This window comes from Petaurus breviceps, unplaced genomic scaffold (assembly GCF_028583685.1).
Source record: "Petaurus breviceps papuanus isolate PSGF00001 unplaced genomic scaffold, PetGlider_PUasm1.0 490, whole genome shotgun sequence".
NCBI classification, from domain to species: Eukaryota; Metazoa; Chordata; class Mammalia; order Diprotodontia; family Petauridae; genus Petaurus; species Petaurus breviceps.
This window is the reverse complement of record NW_027186352.1, coordinates 15,734,820-15,746,957: the sequence shown is the minus strand read 5'-3', so window position 1 is coordinate 15,746,957 and position 12,138 is coordinate 15,734,820. Positions and strand designations below refer to the sequence as shown.

General features: G+C 47.3%; 1 protein-coding gene across 2 annotated transcripts; it reads right to left on the bottom strand.

Moving 5' to 3' along the window:
• Nucleotides 1-617: 617 nt before the first annotated feature.
• Nucleotides 618-6,670, bottom strand: DKK1 (dickkopf WNT signaling pathway inhibitor 1). Of its 2 annotated transcripts, none has more exons than XM_069101669.1 (4): nucleotides 5,972-6,670; nucleotides 4,852-5,038; nucleotides 2,507-2,641; nucleotides 618-1,236 (listed from the first exon to the last, which is right to left on the bottom strand). In XM_069101669.1, exons 1-4 carry the CDS (start codon nucleotides 6,272-6,274, stop codon nucleotides 986-988), a joined length of 876 nt encoding a protein of 291 aa, XP_068957770.1. In that variant the 5' UTR covers nucleotides 6,275-6,670; the 3' UTR covers nucleotides 618-985. The 2 variants fall into 2 exon arrangements, with proteins under 2 accessions (XP_068957770.1, XP_068957771.1); XM_069101670.1 differs by having other exon boundaries at nucleotides 4,852-5,035.
• Nucleotides 6,671-12,138: the final 5,468 nt, after the last annotated feature.

Here is a 12,138-nt window from a genome sequence, read left to right as displayed (position 1 = left end):
TGTGATATTTCCAGACAATAAATGAAGAATTTTATTTCTGAGACTGCTTGAAGATGAGAATATTTGAATGAATCCAGGTCTTCCCTAACCTAACAACAGACCTTTCCCCTGTAGCCAGAAAGCAGGCTTTTGTAGTTCAAGATACTTAAGTATGATAAGAGGAGAAAGAGGTGATTTTCATCTATTTGATAACTTCTGATGTGGGCACTTCTTCCCCCTCCCCCCCAAAGAACTTATTAGGTCTAAGTGATTGAAAAGTCTTAGGAAATCATTCAAAGCACTAGGAAATCTACTTAGCCCACTGTTACCAGAGCTCAAGATGGCCAAAGGTGGGCTTCAAACCCAGTTGTTCCTAACTCCAAATCCATCATTCCATCCACATTTGGTGAAGTTGAGTTACATTTGGAGTCAGAGGGTTTGGAGTCATTACTACCTACTACCTTTGTAACCTTGGTCAGTCATTTCATTAATTTTTCCTCATCTTTAGAATGAAGGAGTGGTTATCCTAGGTTTTCTTCTACAATTCCTTCTAGTTCTCAGAGATCTCATGTGTCTCTCTCAAAAGGCAAGAGGCCCTTCTGAGCACTCACCTCTTCTTAAAGGGAGAAGGCAAAACCTTTCAGCAGAAACCATTTATTTCAATTAAAAATAGAACATTTATCAGACTCAAGATAACATCACCAGTGTGTACAAAATTTACAGTTTGTGGGTAAAATGTGGACAATGCAGCACTTTTAGAAAAATAATTAAAAAGTTTGGGATCATGTACAGGGAAATGCCACATTGGATATTTACAACACAGTAATTTACTGCAAACAGTCACTGGATAGAGTTCGTTCCCTACAGAAACAAAGCCGTTTTTGCACTCCAGGCTTCCGGAAGGAGCATTTGGAGGGTGCAACTGTAAACACTGAATGTGTCCTTTCTGAAAAGGTTCGATGTCAAACACGGGAGTCTATGACCAGCCGCCGTTCACAAGGGCAGTTCAGTGTTTCTGACAGGTATGAAGCCTAGAAGCATTATTGGTCAAGTGATCTTTCTGTACTCGGCAAGACAAGCCTTCTGCACAGAAACAGCGCTGGAAAATCTCCAGTCCATGAGAGCCTTTTCTTCTATGCTTGGTGCAGACTTGGCCTTCCTTGAGCACAGGTTTACAGATCTTGGACCAGAAGTGCCGAGCACAGCAGAGGCCATCGGCACAGTCGGAGGATCGGAGGCAAATGGCACCTTCCTGACCTGGGGAAGAGAGGAAAAGGAGAAGAGGTGAGAATCAGTCATCCAAGCAAGCACTTACGGAGGACAAAGAGAAACGTCACAATCCCTGACTTCGGGGAACTTCCATTCTCCGACATACCATAACTCAGTGTATGACCAACAAGCCCTTGGAGGGAAGACCTGTGGTTAACATCCTGCTTCTGCACATAGTCACTGGTGACTAGGAGCCATTCATCTAACAGTTCAGTGCCCCAGGCAACTGTTCACAGTAGCATGATAAGTCTGCATCAGTGGCAATGCTTTCTTATATCAATGAAATTATTGCTCTGGGCCATAACAATTTATACTTAAATAGTGCTCTCAGATCATTGGATTTCTCCTGGAAAAGATCCCAGAGGCCATCTAGGGTAATCTCTTCACTTGACAAATGAGGAAACTGAGGCCCAGGGCAAGTAAGTGAGTTATCAGGTAGTAAGCAGCAAAGACAGGACTAAGTCTTAGATCTTTGGACTCTAAACTCATCTCATGATGGCTTTTTTCTCCTCACAACACTATGAGGCAGGTAGTATAAATATTCCCATTTTACTGAAACTATTCTTGATGGAGAAGAGGAATTAGGCTTCTTCTTTTTGACCTCAGAGTTGGGGGAATAAACATTAATGTAGTGCCTTCACTGCTAAGCCCTTTTTTGCAAATAATATCTCTTTGAGATGGAACCAAGGGGCAGTGGGCGGGTGTGGTAAGGAGGTCAATTTAGGCTTGACATCAGGGGGAAAAAACAACAAAAAATGAAACAACTTGACAATGTGAGGGCTGCCCCAAAGTAAAATGGTGGGGTCCCCCTCCTTTGATGACATCAGTCAGAGGCTGAGTGACCAATTGGCAGGTAAGGGTTAGAAGGGATTCTTGTGCAGACAAGGGCTCGGACTGGATGGTTCCTGATTCTTGAGATTCTGTAATTCATAGAATCATAGCATTTTGGAGGTAGAGGGAACATCTAGTCCAATAGCCCCATTTTTAAATTAAGGAAACTGAGGCTTAGAGATGTTTCCCAAGATTCTATAGATAGGATATGAATCCAGGTCCTCTAAGAAGAAACCTCGCACTCTTCACTATGCCTCACTATCCCATTGCCCTGGGATTCAGAGAAGTTACTTACTAGCAGCTAGTAAGTGACATCTGGGATTACAATTCTGGTCTCCAATCCTAAATCCAGAGGTCTGTCCTTGCTCCCCAGGGAGGATAGCAGGACACTTTCACTGGAAGGGAGGAGAGTTATGTATTCCCTTACCTTTGGTCTTGGCAGATGGAGTGGTCCTTCTGGGCTGGCCTTCCAAGAGACTGTGATCATTATTCACTGGTTCTGTGGTCATCTCATCCATTTCTACTGCATGTAAATGGTTCTGATCCAAAGGCACACATATCCCTAAAAAGAGAAGAGGCATTGGTCAAGGGCTAAAGTCTCTGCCTCTGATGTGCTATGATTTATTTGCCATCCAGCTTATTTTATCCCATGCTGACACCCCTTTCAGTGAACCATCATTTTACATGTCCCCCAAATCTCCCTCTCTCAACTTACAGTAAAGGTAAATATATAGAGCTGGAAGGGAGTTGAGAAGTTATCAGTTCCAACCTCTTCATTTTTTTAGATGAGGACCCCAAGGAAACAAGAGGTCACAGCAGTAGGAAGTGATGAGCTTCCTGGCCCTGATATTCACTCATACAGAATCCATAGTCTTTACAGTACTTTCTGTGTATTACTGGATTTGTGGGGACATACCAATTTGGGGGATTGGAGGTTTTGAGGTTTGTGCATTCAAATTAAAAACACACCCACACACACAGTTAAGTATTTTGTTGCATATCTGTAGCATGATTCAGATGAAAGAGTCCTGGATTCAAAGTCAGAAGACCTCAGTCCAAATCCTAACTTAACCACTTACCCTGGGACTCTGCCCAGGTTGCCAGATCCTAGATCCCAGAACCCTAGGTCTTAGTTTCATCATCAGTAGGATCTGAGATGGACAGGTGGAAGGGTCAGCTAATCATAGCATCAGATCTAGGACTCCAAGGGGCCCTGGAGGCCACCAGACTAACCCCCTTATTTTACAGATGCCCAAGGTCACACCACCAGTAAAGGACAAAGACAGGTTGGGAAGTTAAACTCGATAACTTCATACTAATGTCTCCTTCTATTGTACTATACAAGCAGGGATGGGATTAGATGATCTGAGACATTCCTTGAAGATAAGTCTTTGCTCCTATGCACAGTCAGTGGATTAAAGCTCTAGTAACAGAAGGAAGATTGGAACCTAAGTCTTTTGGACTTTGGGGTCATTCTTTCCAGTGGACTATGCATGCTCTTTTGAAGTCAAGAGTTATTTACTGGAGTCATTTAATAATTCCACAAAGAGATGGCACATGTAAAGAAAGAACATTTCAACAGGTCTATTTCTAATAAAATGTAAACAGATGTGAAAATAAAGTAAGTAGCAATTTAAGTAAACCCAACTCCACTTGGTACTGCTCTAGGCACTGGGACCCCTTTTCCTCAAGTACCTAATTCTCTACTAGAAACCAAAGTTTTATTGAGAGACTAGTAACTTGAGTCTCTAAAATTAATGGGGGTTAGTAACTTTAAAAGTGTGGTGGTGGTTGTAGCAGTAGTGCTGCTGCTGCTACTACTGCTACTACTACTACTGCTACTACTACTACTACTACTATTACTACTAGTAATAGCTGAGCCTCCCAACACTTCAAAATTGAGTCTATTATTATCTATTTATTAAGCACATTCTTTGTGACAAGCCCTGAGCTAAGGACTGGGGAGACAAAGAAAAACAAAAGACAGTCCTTCCCCTCAAGGAGCTCGCAATGGAATGGTGGAAGACCGCCATAAAGAGCCATGTACACCCCAGGACGAAACTAAGTGTACAGAATGTGTTCCCAGGGTTGCACGGCTGAGAAGTCAATGTCTGAAGACAGAAGCCTTGGGTTTCTGATCGCAAGGCCAGCACTCTGTCCATTGTGCCCCCATAGCATCTAGGTTTCAGACTGTCAAGGGACCCAAGAGAGAAAGTGTAGAGTCCAAAGCCTCATTTTACAGAGATGCAAAATCAGCTGGAGGGGAAAGGGGAACGGGTGGGACAAAGGCTCTGACTTTGGGGTTACAAAGGCAGTACAGTGTCAGGACTGGGATTCAAAGGCAGATGCTGACTCCAAACACCTTTCCACTATGCTAGATTGTCCCAATTACTACTGCTGCTGCTGCTGCTACTACTACTACTACTACTACCACCACCACCACCACCACCGCCACTACTAACACTACTACTATTAGTCATTATCTGTGGTATACGTAAGGTTTGCATGCTTTTTTGCTGGGTGCCATCAGAAAGAGAAATGCCAAGGTAAGCTCTCTAGGGACAGGCTTCCTGCCATCTCCTTCCTCTCTTCCTAAATGGGAGAAAGTGCAATTCTTTTTCTTCAGAAGCCGTAACCTGTTGTGTGGCCTCCCTGCGCTGGAAGAGGTCTCCAGGGCTCCGCACTTTCCCCAGGGACCAAGCTAGGGTGAAGGCTAGGTAAGACTCAGGTGAGGCGCGCAGCGGCGTCCAGGAGGGCGTCACGGCCACTCACCGTTGCTGCAGTAGTTCCCCGGACAGCACATGATGCTTCGCTGGCAGCGCCTGCGGCGCTTCCGGCAGGGTAGGCAGATCTGCACCCCGATGCCGCCGCCGCCGCCCGGGCTGCCGCTGCCCCTGGAGCCAACGTCGCAGTACTCCTCCAGACCGCAATCCTTGTCATCCGCACACATAAAATGCTGCTGGAGAGAGAGGAGGGCGTGGTGAGACCTCGCAGCCAGCTAAGAAGGATCCAGGAGCTGGAGAACCTCCTGCCACAAATCCTGACTTTACAAAAGAGGAAACTGAGACCCGAAGACGTTAAATCACTTTCTCTAGGTCACAAAGCTCATAAAAAAAAAAACAGAGCCAGAAGCAGCACCCGGGCGATTGGAGTATTTCACTTTTGTCTTTGAATAGCCCTGGTGTTCAGGCCAGGGTCTAGCACACACACAGTAGGCTCCTAATAAAGGCATATTGATGGATTGTTTTGAGCTGGAAGAGTACTTCCATATCCAAACCTCTGAATTTTACTGACGTTCATAGCAGCCTCGGGTGGGTTATATTCAGAAAAAGCCAGCGCTGTTCCTGACTACCTGTGTGACTTGGAGAAAGTCACTTCCCCCCACCCTACTTTCTGAATCTCAGTTTCCTCAGTTGTGAAATAAAGGGATTGGAATTAATGACCTCAAAAGTCCCTTCCATCTCTCCATGTCCGAAGAGCTCCGTAAAATTCTCGATTTTGAAGCAGCTGATTGGTAAGACTAAGGAACTAAGGACATGCCGGGAAGTAGATGGATGGCAAAGGTAGTGTGGGCCGGGCATCTTTTGCCTCCCAGGCCAGAGTGCGGCCATTACGGCGCCCCTCTTTCTCCCCGAACCTCTTAGCCATCACCCCCAGCGAGAGAGCCGTTACCTCCCTCTTTCTCAGAAAGCACTTGGAGCCCCACTCCGACCGCACCAGGGATCTCCCCAATTCGTCTAGAGTTCACTCCCAGGAGCGTTGCCCCGCCATCCCTCTCCGTCCATCGGCGCCGCCACAGGAACTCTCTGCTCCCCAGGCTAGTGCTGCCCTTCCTCCCACTGTCCCTTCCCCTCCGCCACTGTGTAGGGTGGCCCCCGGGAGAGGTGCCCACCTGGTGTTTGTTGTCCACGTGCATGTACCCGTTGGGTCGGTCGAACAGAACACTGTCTCCAGGAGCCACGCTGACTGCCCAGAAGGGGACCAGCCCCGCACTGCTGCCGCCGCCGCCGCCGCCACCGCCACCGCCACCGCCGCCACCCGGCCCCGAGTGCCCGTTCTTGATGGCGTTGGAGTTCACCAGCACAGTATTCAGCGTCGCGGCCGCCGTGGCGCACGGCGGGCAGCAGAGAGCCGCGGCCAGCGCCAGCAGAAACCGGGCCGCTCCCGCAGCCAGGGCGGGGGCCAGGGCTGGCATCTTGGACGTAGGGATGACGAGAACGAGGCAGAGAGAAAGACAGAATGAGAAAGAAACAGAGACACAGACACACACGGACCGAGAGTAGGAGAGAGCGGACGCAGTGGCCCAAGGGCGCACCGCCAGCTCCGTGGGAAGCAGCAAGTCTTGCGCCGCAGCTTCTAGCCTCCCCGGCTCCCAGGCTCTCAGTCGCGGCAACAGCGGCAGCCGAGGGCCGCCCAAGACAAGCCAACCAGAACTTCCGAGCGTTGTTGGATGGGTAGGCAGCTCTGTCCCGGGTCCTTGCCACCGCCGCCTCCTTTATACTCCGGGTCCCTGGCTCTGCCCGCCCCCTCGGGGGCCACTACAAAGCCCGGGATGGTATTTCAAAGCCTTGGAGAGGGGCTGGGAGGGGGTGTGTGAGTGCCTACGAAGGGGTGGGGGGGAGGGAGAAGAAGGGACTGGAGCTGACACTCCCCTCCTCTCCTTTCTCCTCTCCCTTTCCCCCCTGTCCCCTCCTGCCTCTGGTTCCAGGCTTCGCGGCGGTGGGCAAGCGCGCCGGGAGCCCGGGGGAAATCGAGTTTTCAGAGGCTGCCCAGGACTTAGCTAAGAGACGGGAACTCCTGGGACTCTTGCCCGCACCCTGAACCAGGGTCTCAGGCTCTGCCATCGAAGACACTCAGCCTCCCAGTCCGTTTTCTTTCCCTCTCCGCTATACTCAAAGGCGCTTTTTGCTCGCACTAGGCACAATGTTACCCCGGCGGCTGTAACGGAAACAGCGCGGGGCGGAGGGGAGATCCTGTCTTCCAAAAAGCATAGCATAGAGCTGGAGTGCTGGGCTTGGAGGCCCGAGCCAGGAGTACGAATGCTGCCGCAAACATTGTGTGGCTCTAGACAAGCCAGCCTCAGTTTCCTCACATCTAAATTGGGAATATTAACACAACTTTCCTCCCAGTGCTGTTGTGAGGATCAAATAAATAAAGCGCCCTGGAAACCCTAAAATTCTGTATAAATAAACGAGAGCTGTTCTTATTAGGACACAGTCTCAGAAACCTTGAGTCAACTCTCAGGATCCCTGAGCTGTGTCCGCAGCAGGATTTAAACTCCTGTGTTCTCCACTATCTTGCGCTGTTACTCTAGCTGTGGCAGGAGGCAGGACCTGGAGCCTTCCTCAGACGCTTAGTAAATGTATGACCCTAGGCAAGTCACACAGCCTCTCTGGGACTCAGTTTCCTCATCTGTAATATGAGGCCATTGTACTATACCAATATATTCAAAACATATTTAAATATATTGATAATTATTTCACCACGATTGGTTTCTTTTGTAATTCTCCCAGAAGGGTCCATAGAACTGACCAGGCTGCCAAAGGGGTAGTGAAGACTTTCAGGTTTAGAGAAGTTCCTGCCAGCTCTAAACCTAGCTAACTGTTTGATCCTAGGTAAGGCCTCACATCTGAGCTTCTGCTTTCCCACACTCCTTCAGTCAACAATCATTTAGTAGGCACTTGCTCTGAGGAAGGCACATACAAAAGTGAAATTGACCCTGCCCTCAGGAAACTTGCATTCTATTCCACTGGGAAAATACACGGTCTGGGGGAGAGGGGTGTATTCACGGATAAAGAAATCCCAAATAACCGGAGGAGGGTCATTAGCAAGAAGGGCTGCTCTCTGAAATGGGGACAATAATCCCTATAGTGGCCTCACTGCACTGGGTGTTGTGAGGGTTCAAAGCGATGGTGTCTGAACGGAACTTCCGAATCCATAAAGCTAGATAGAACCTCTACCTCTTACCGAGCTTCCAATAAACCAAAATAAACATAGCGCTCCAGCTAGGCTTCCAGCGGAATCTATGCATTAAGCACTTAGTTGGGGGCGGGGCGGGGGGGGGGGGGAAGGGGGCGTGTTCGGGGCGCAGTGACTGCGCAGGGCTGGTCTGACAGGTCTCTCCCTTGGGATTCCCCTTATCCAGGCCTCTCTATGTTTGCATGCTCTCTGTATGCTTGTGTGTCTGTGTATCTGTGTCTCTCTGTCTGTCTGAATCTCCCCTTCCACCCCTTCCCTGCTGAAAGGGGAGGGGATTTGCACATCAAAAGCCTGCTCGGAAAGAAAGGCTGCTCTAAATTCCCTTTTGAAGAGACAATCTGGGGGTAGGGGGTGGGGGGAGGCAGAGCCTGGCCTTTGGACATTAGATCAGGGCTGCAGATGAGAGAAAAGAGAGAGACAGACAGGAAGTAACAACTGGTGACTTTCCTGTAACTGGTCAAGAACTCATTATCCTTAGGTCGGGTGGCACAGAGAGCCAGAGACAGGGTGAGGGTAGTGGGGAGGGCCAAGGAGGCCTGTTCTACTGGTGGGAGAGACTGGGATTCAGATCCTTCTGACCTGAGCTCTGTGAGCAGGGGAAAATCACTCTTCTCCTGAACCTCAATGTTCTTTTCTGTAAAATGGGGATAATAATCTCTGAAGTTCCTATGTCAAAGGTGGTTGGGAGGCTTCAAAGAGATGTCAAGTGCTTGGTAGGAGGGGAAAGGCTCCATAAAAATCAGGCCTTATATTTTTATTTCAATTCTTCAGTCTGATCCCTCAATATCTGTGAGAGAAACAGGATGGACCAGGTCAGAGCCGCAGAACTTATTGACTCAAATGAACATTCATAGAGATATACATGCAAACACACACACATACACATACACACAGGCATGCACACACATGCACTAACACAGAATCTAAGCTCCAGACTGGAGGAAGAAGGGTGAAGGTCTAGCCTGCTGCTAAATCGTCCAGAATTGACTAAACTGGGTTTGCAGAATTTGTTCCGAGAAGTGCAAGAATTCCAGTAGTGATTCTTTCTCCCCCCCCCCCCCCAGGGAAACCTCTGATTAATGTTTGTTTTTAAATGCTCTAATGCATTTATTTTGAGCCATGTACTTTAAACTTTATTTCAATTCAAGAAATGTTATCCAATGTTTACTGCACGCAGAGCCCAGTATTAAGGGTTGGGGAATTGTAAACTTTAGAGAAGGGGACCCCTGACCTCATGGAGCTCATAGACTGGGATGGAGGCAGCAAGCAGCCTCTTCTGTTTTCTCTTCCACTTTCCCTCATTTTCCTGTTGTTGTATCATCCTTGTCATCTTCCTCCTCCTCCTCCTCCTCTTCTTCTTTTCTTCTTCCTCCTTCTTCTTCTCCTCCTCCTTTCTTGAAAATAATTTCATGAGGTGACTAGGTGGTGCAGTGAATAGAGCACCAGCCCTGGAGTCAGGAGGACCTGAGTTCAAATCAGGACTCAGACATTTAACACAAAAACTAGCCATGTGACCTTAGGCAAGTCACTTAACCCCAACTGCCCTTCCAAAAGAAAGAAAGGAAGAAAGGAAGGAAGGAAGGAAGAAAATAAGTTCAAAGCAAAGGGGAAGGAAAAAATAGTGAGGTGTGTAGACAGATGGAAAAAAATATGGTAGAATAAAAGTTCTCTGGATTTGGGGAAGGAAGATCTGAGTTTTAATCTCTGATAACTGCTAATTAATATCTGTGTGACCTTGAGGAAGTTCTTTTCCCTTTATGGGTCTCAGTTTTTCCATTCATAAAAACCAGATGATCACTAAGATCCCTTTGTCTTTAACAAGTATTCAGCTACTCCTTGCAGTTCTGTCCACCTCTTCTTAAAACAAAAAATTTTCAGAACAGAAACTCCTAAACATCTTTTTTCAATAATGTTTCCTCTATTCCCTCATTCCTTTCCTTGCTCTCCATTATATCATTCCTTTCCCCAAGCCATCTATGACAGAACATTTTTAATGACTGTGTGTGTGTGTGTGTGTGTGTTGGGGGGATGTCTGTCACATGGTATCAAAGTGGACAGAGTTGCTGACCCTGGAATCAGAAGACTCATCTTTGTGAGTTCAAATTCAGTATCAGACACCTATTAGCTGTGTGACCCTGGGCAAATCACTTTACCCATCTTGCCTCAGCTTTCTCATCTGTAAAATGAGCTGGAGGAGGAAATGGCAAACCATTCCATTGCCTTTGCCAAGAAAATCCCAAATTAGATCACAAAAGAATCAGACATGACTAAACAACAAACTGTATGAGAAAGGTTCTATGGGAGGTTTCAGCCCTCCCATAGTGATGGCATGAATGTCTGTATATCACCCTTCTCCATTATAACGTAAACTCTGCATGAGCCTACCCCTTTGCATTTCTACTTGCCAACAGCGTGCTGTACACATAACAGATGCTAAATCAATGCTTATTGAATGAACAGACACCTGCCAGAAATCCTTCACTTAGAAACTAAAAGTGGTTTCCACACCTGTATGTACTTGACAAGGAGAGAAAGGAAAAAGTCCCCCCTCCATTCACTTTGCCCCCTCCCTCCACACACTTTATCCATTTCAGAGATTTTCAGCATGAAAATTTACAATCGTCAAAGAGGTGGTTTATATTAGCTGTTTAGAAACAACAGCAACATGTCAACCAGACCTGGCTTTTCTTGGGCACTAGGTAGGGGACACTGCTAGTTGAAGAATTCATTGGTTTAGCCAATTAATTCATTACATCATTATTGCTTATGAACACAAGATGAGGTCCTTCCCACAACGAGCCCTCACTGACCCATGTCCCCAGCGTGGTTGACCAACCTATCATCTTTCAATTAGGTGACAAGACAAAGGAGACTTGGGCTTGCTACAGCCGGGAGAGATGACCAGGGGGCAGAACGGCAAAGCAGGATGGAGCCCTGGATTTTTACTGGTGCCGGGAATTCCCCTGCTATCACTTTCCAACTTGGGGTTTCAGGTAGGGAGTTGCATTCGGGTGCTTGGGGCTCCAGCGATTATTTGGGTAGCCACATCAGAGGCAGGGTTGAACCCAGGGCTTTCCTCCCTCCAAGGCCAGTCCTATATCCCAACTATACCATGAGACACACAGAGGGGTTTGAGTCCTTGAGGGCAGGTATGTTTGGTTTTGATATTTGCATTTCCAAAACCTAACGGAGTATCGGGTTCCCAGAAGGCCCTCTGTGCACGTTTGCTGTGGTTCTAGTCTTGTCTTTACAAAGTCATAGGTCTGGAGATGGAAGGGACTGGAGAGGTACTTCCATCCCCTCCCCCCCCCCCCCAAACACACACTGGTCACACCTATTGAGTGAACAAGATGAGTTTTTAACCTAATTATGTAGCAAGGGTAAATTGGGTTTTAGGATTTTTTTTTTTTTTTAAGCAATCGGGGTTAAGTAACTTGCTCAAGGTTACACGGCCAGTTATTTCTGGGTGTGGTGCTGAGTGTCTGAGCCCGGGATTCGATCTCCAGGTCTTCTCAACACTGGAGCCGGTGCTCTTACTTGCTGTGCTACCTGGCCGCCCCTAGTCTGGGTATTTTTAACACAAGAAATATTTATTTACCACTTACTATGTGTATGAAATAAAAAAAAAATCCCTGTGGAAACTGAGTCTCAGATAAATTAAAAATGACTTTTTTTAGATCCCACAGGTAAGATTATATAAGACTTGAGAAAAGGTGTAAAGCCTTGACATTCTCCTCTTCCTGAAAAACCTGTGTGGCCTTTCAGTTAGGAATTCACAGCCTTAGGGTCAGCGAAGGGACAGAGGAGAATGTCAGCCCCCCTTCCCCAGGGCTGAAGGGAGTAGTGGACTTTGGTTGGAGCAGCCAGTGTCTTTTTCCAGAACCTAGGCCTCCAATTCAAAGCTCAGCTCAGATGCCACTTCTGATGGGAAATCTTTCCTGATTCCATTCGTTGTCATTATCAGTTCTACCCCTCCCCCAAATTATCCAATTTATGTCTTTTTTACATGTTGTATCCCCCTAGGGGACTCTAAGCTCCAGGAGGACAGAAGTCGTCTTTTTTGCCTGTGTACCTTCAGTG

Excerpts from the sequence above, each read along its gene's own strand:
- DKK1 (XM_069101669.1), bottom strand. The coding sequence starts at position 6,274 with ATGCCAGCCCTGGCCCCCGCCCTGGCTGCGGGAGCGGCCCGGTTTCTG. Across the intron at positions 5,039-5,971 it reads ACGTGGACAACAAACACCAG|CAGCATTTTATGTGTGCGGA; the intron begins GTGGGCACCTCT and ends CTCTCTCTCCAG. Across the intron at positions 1,237-2,506 it reads TCCATCTGCCAAGACCAAAG|GTCAGGAAGGTGCCATTTGC; the intron begins GTAAGGGAATAC and ends TCTCTTCCCCAG.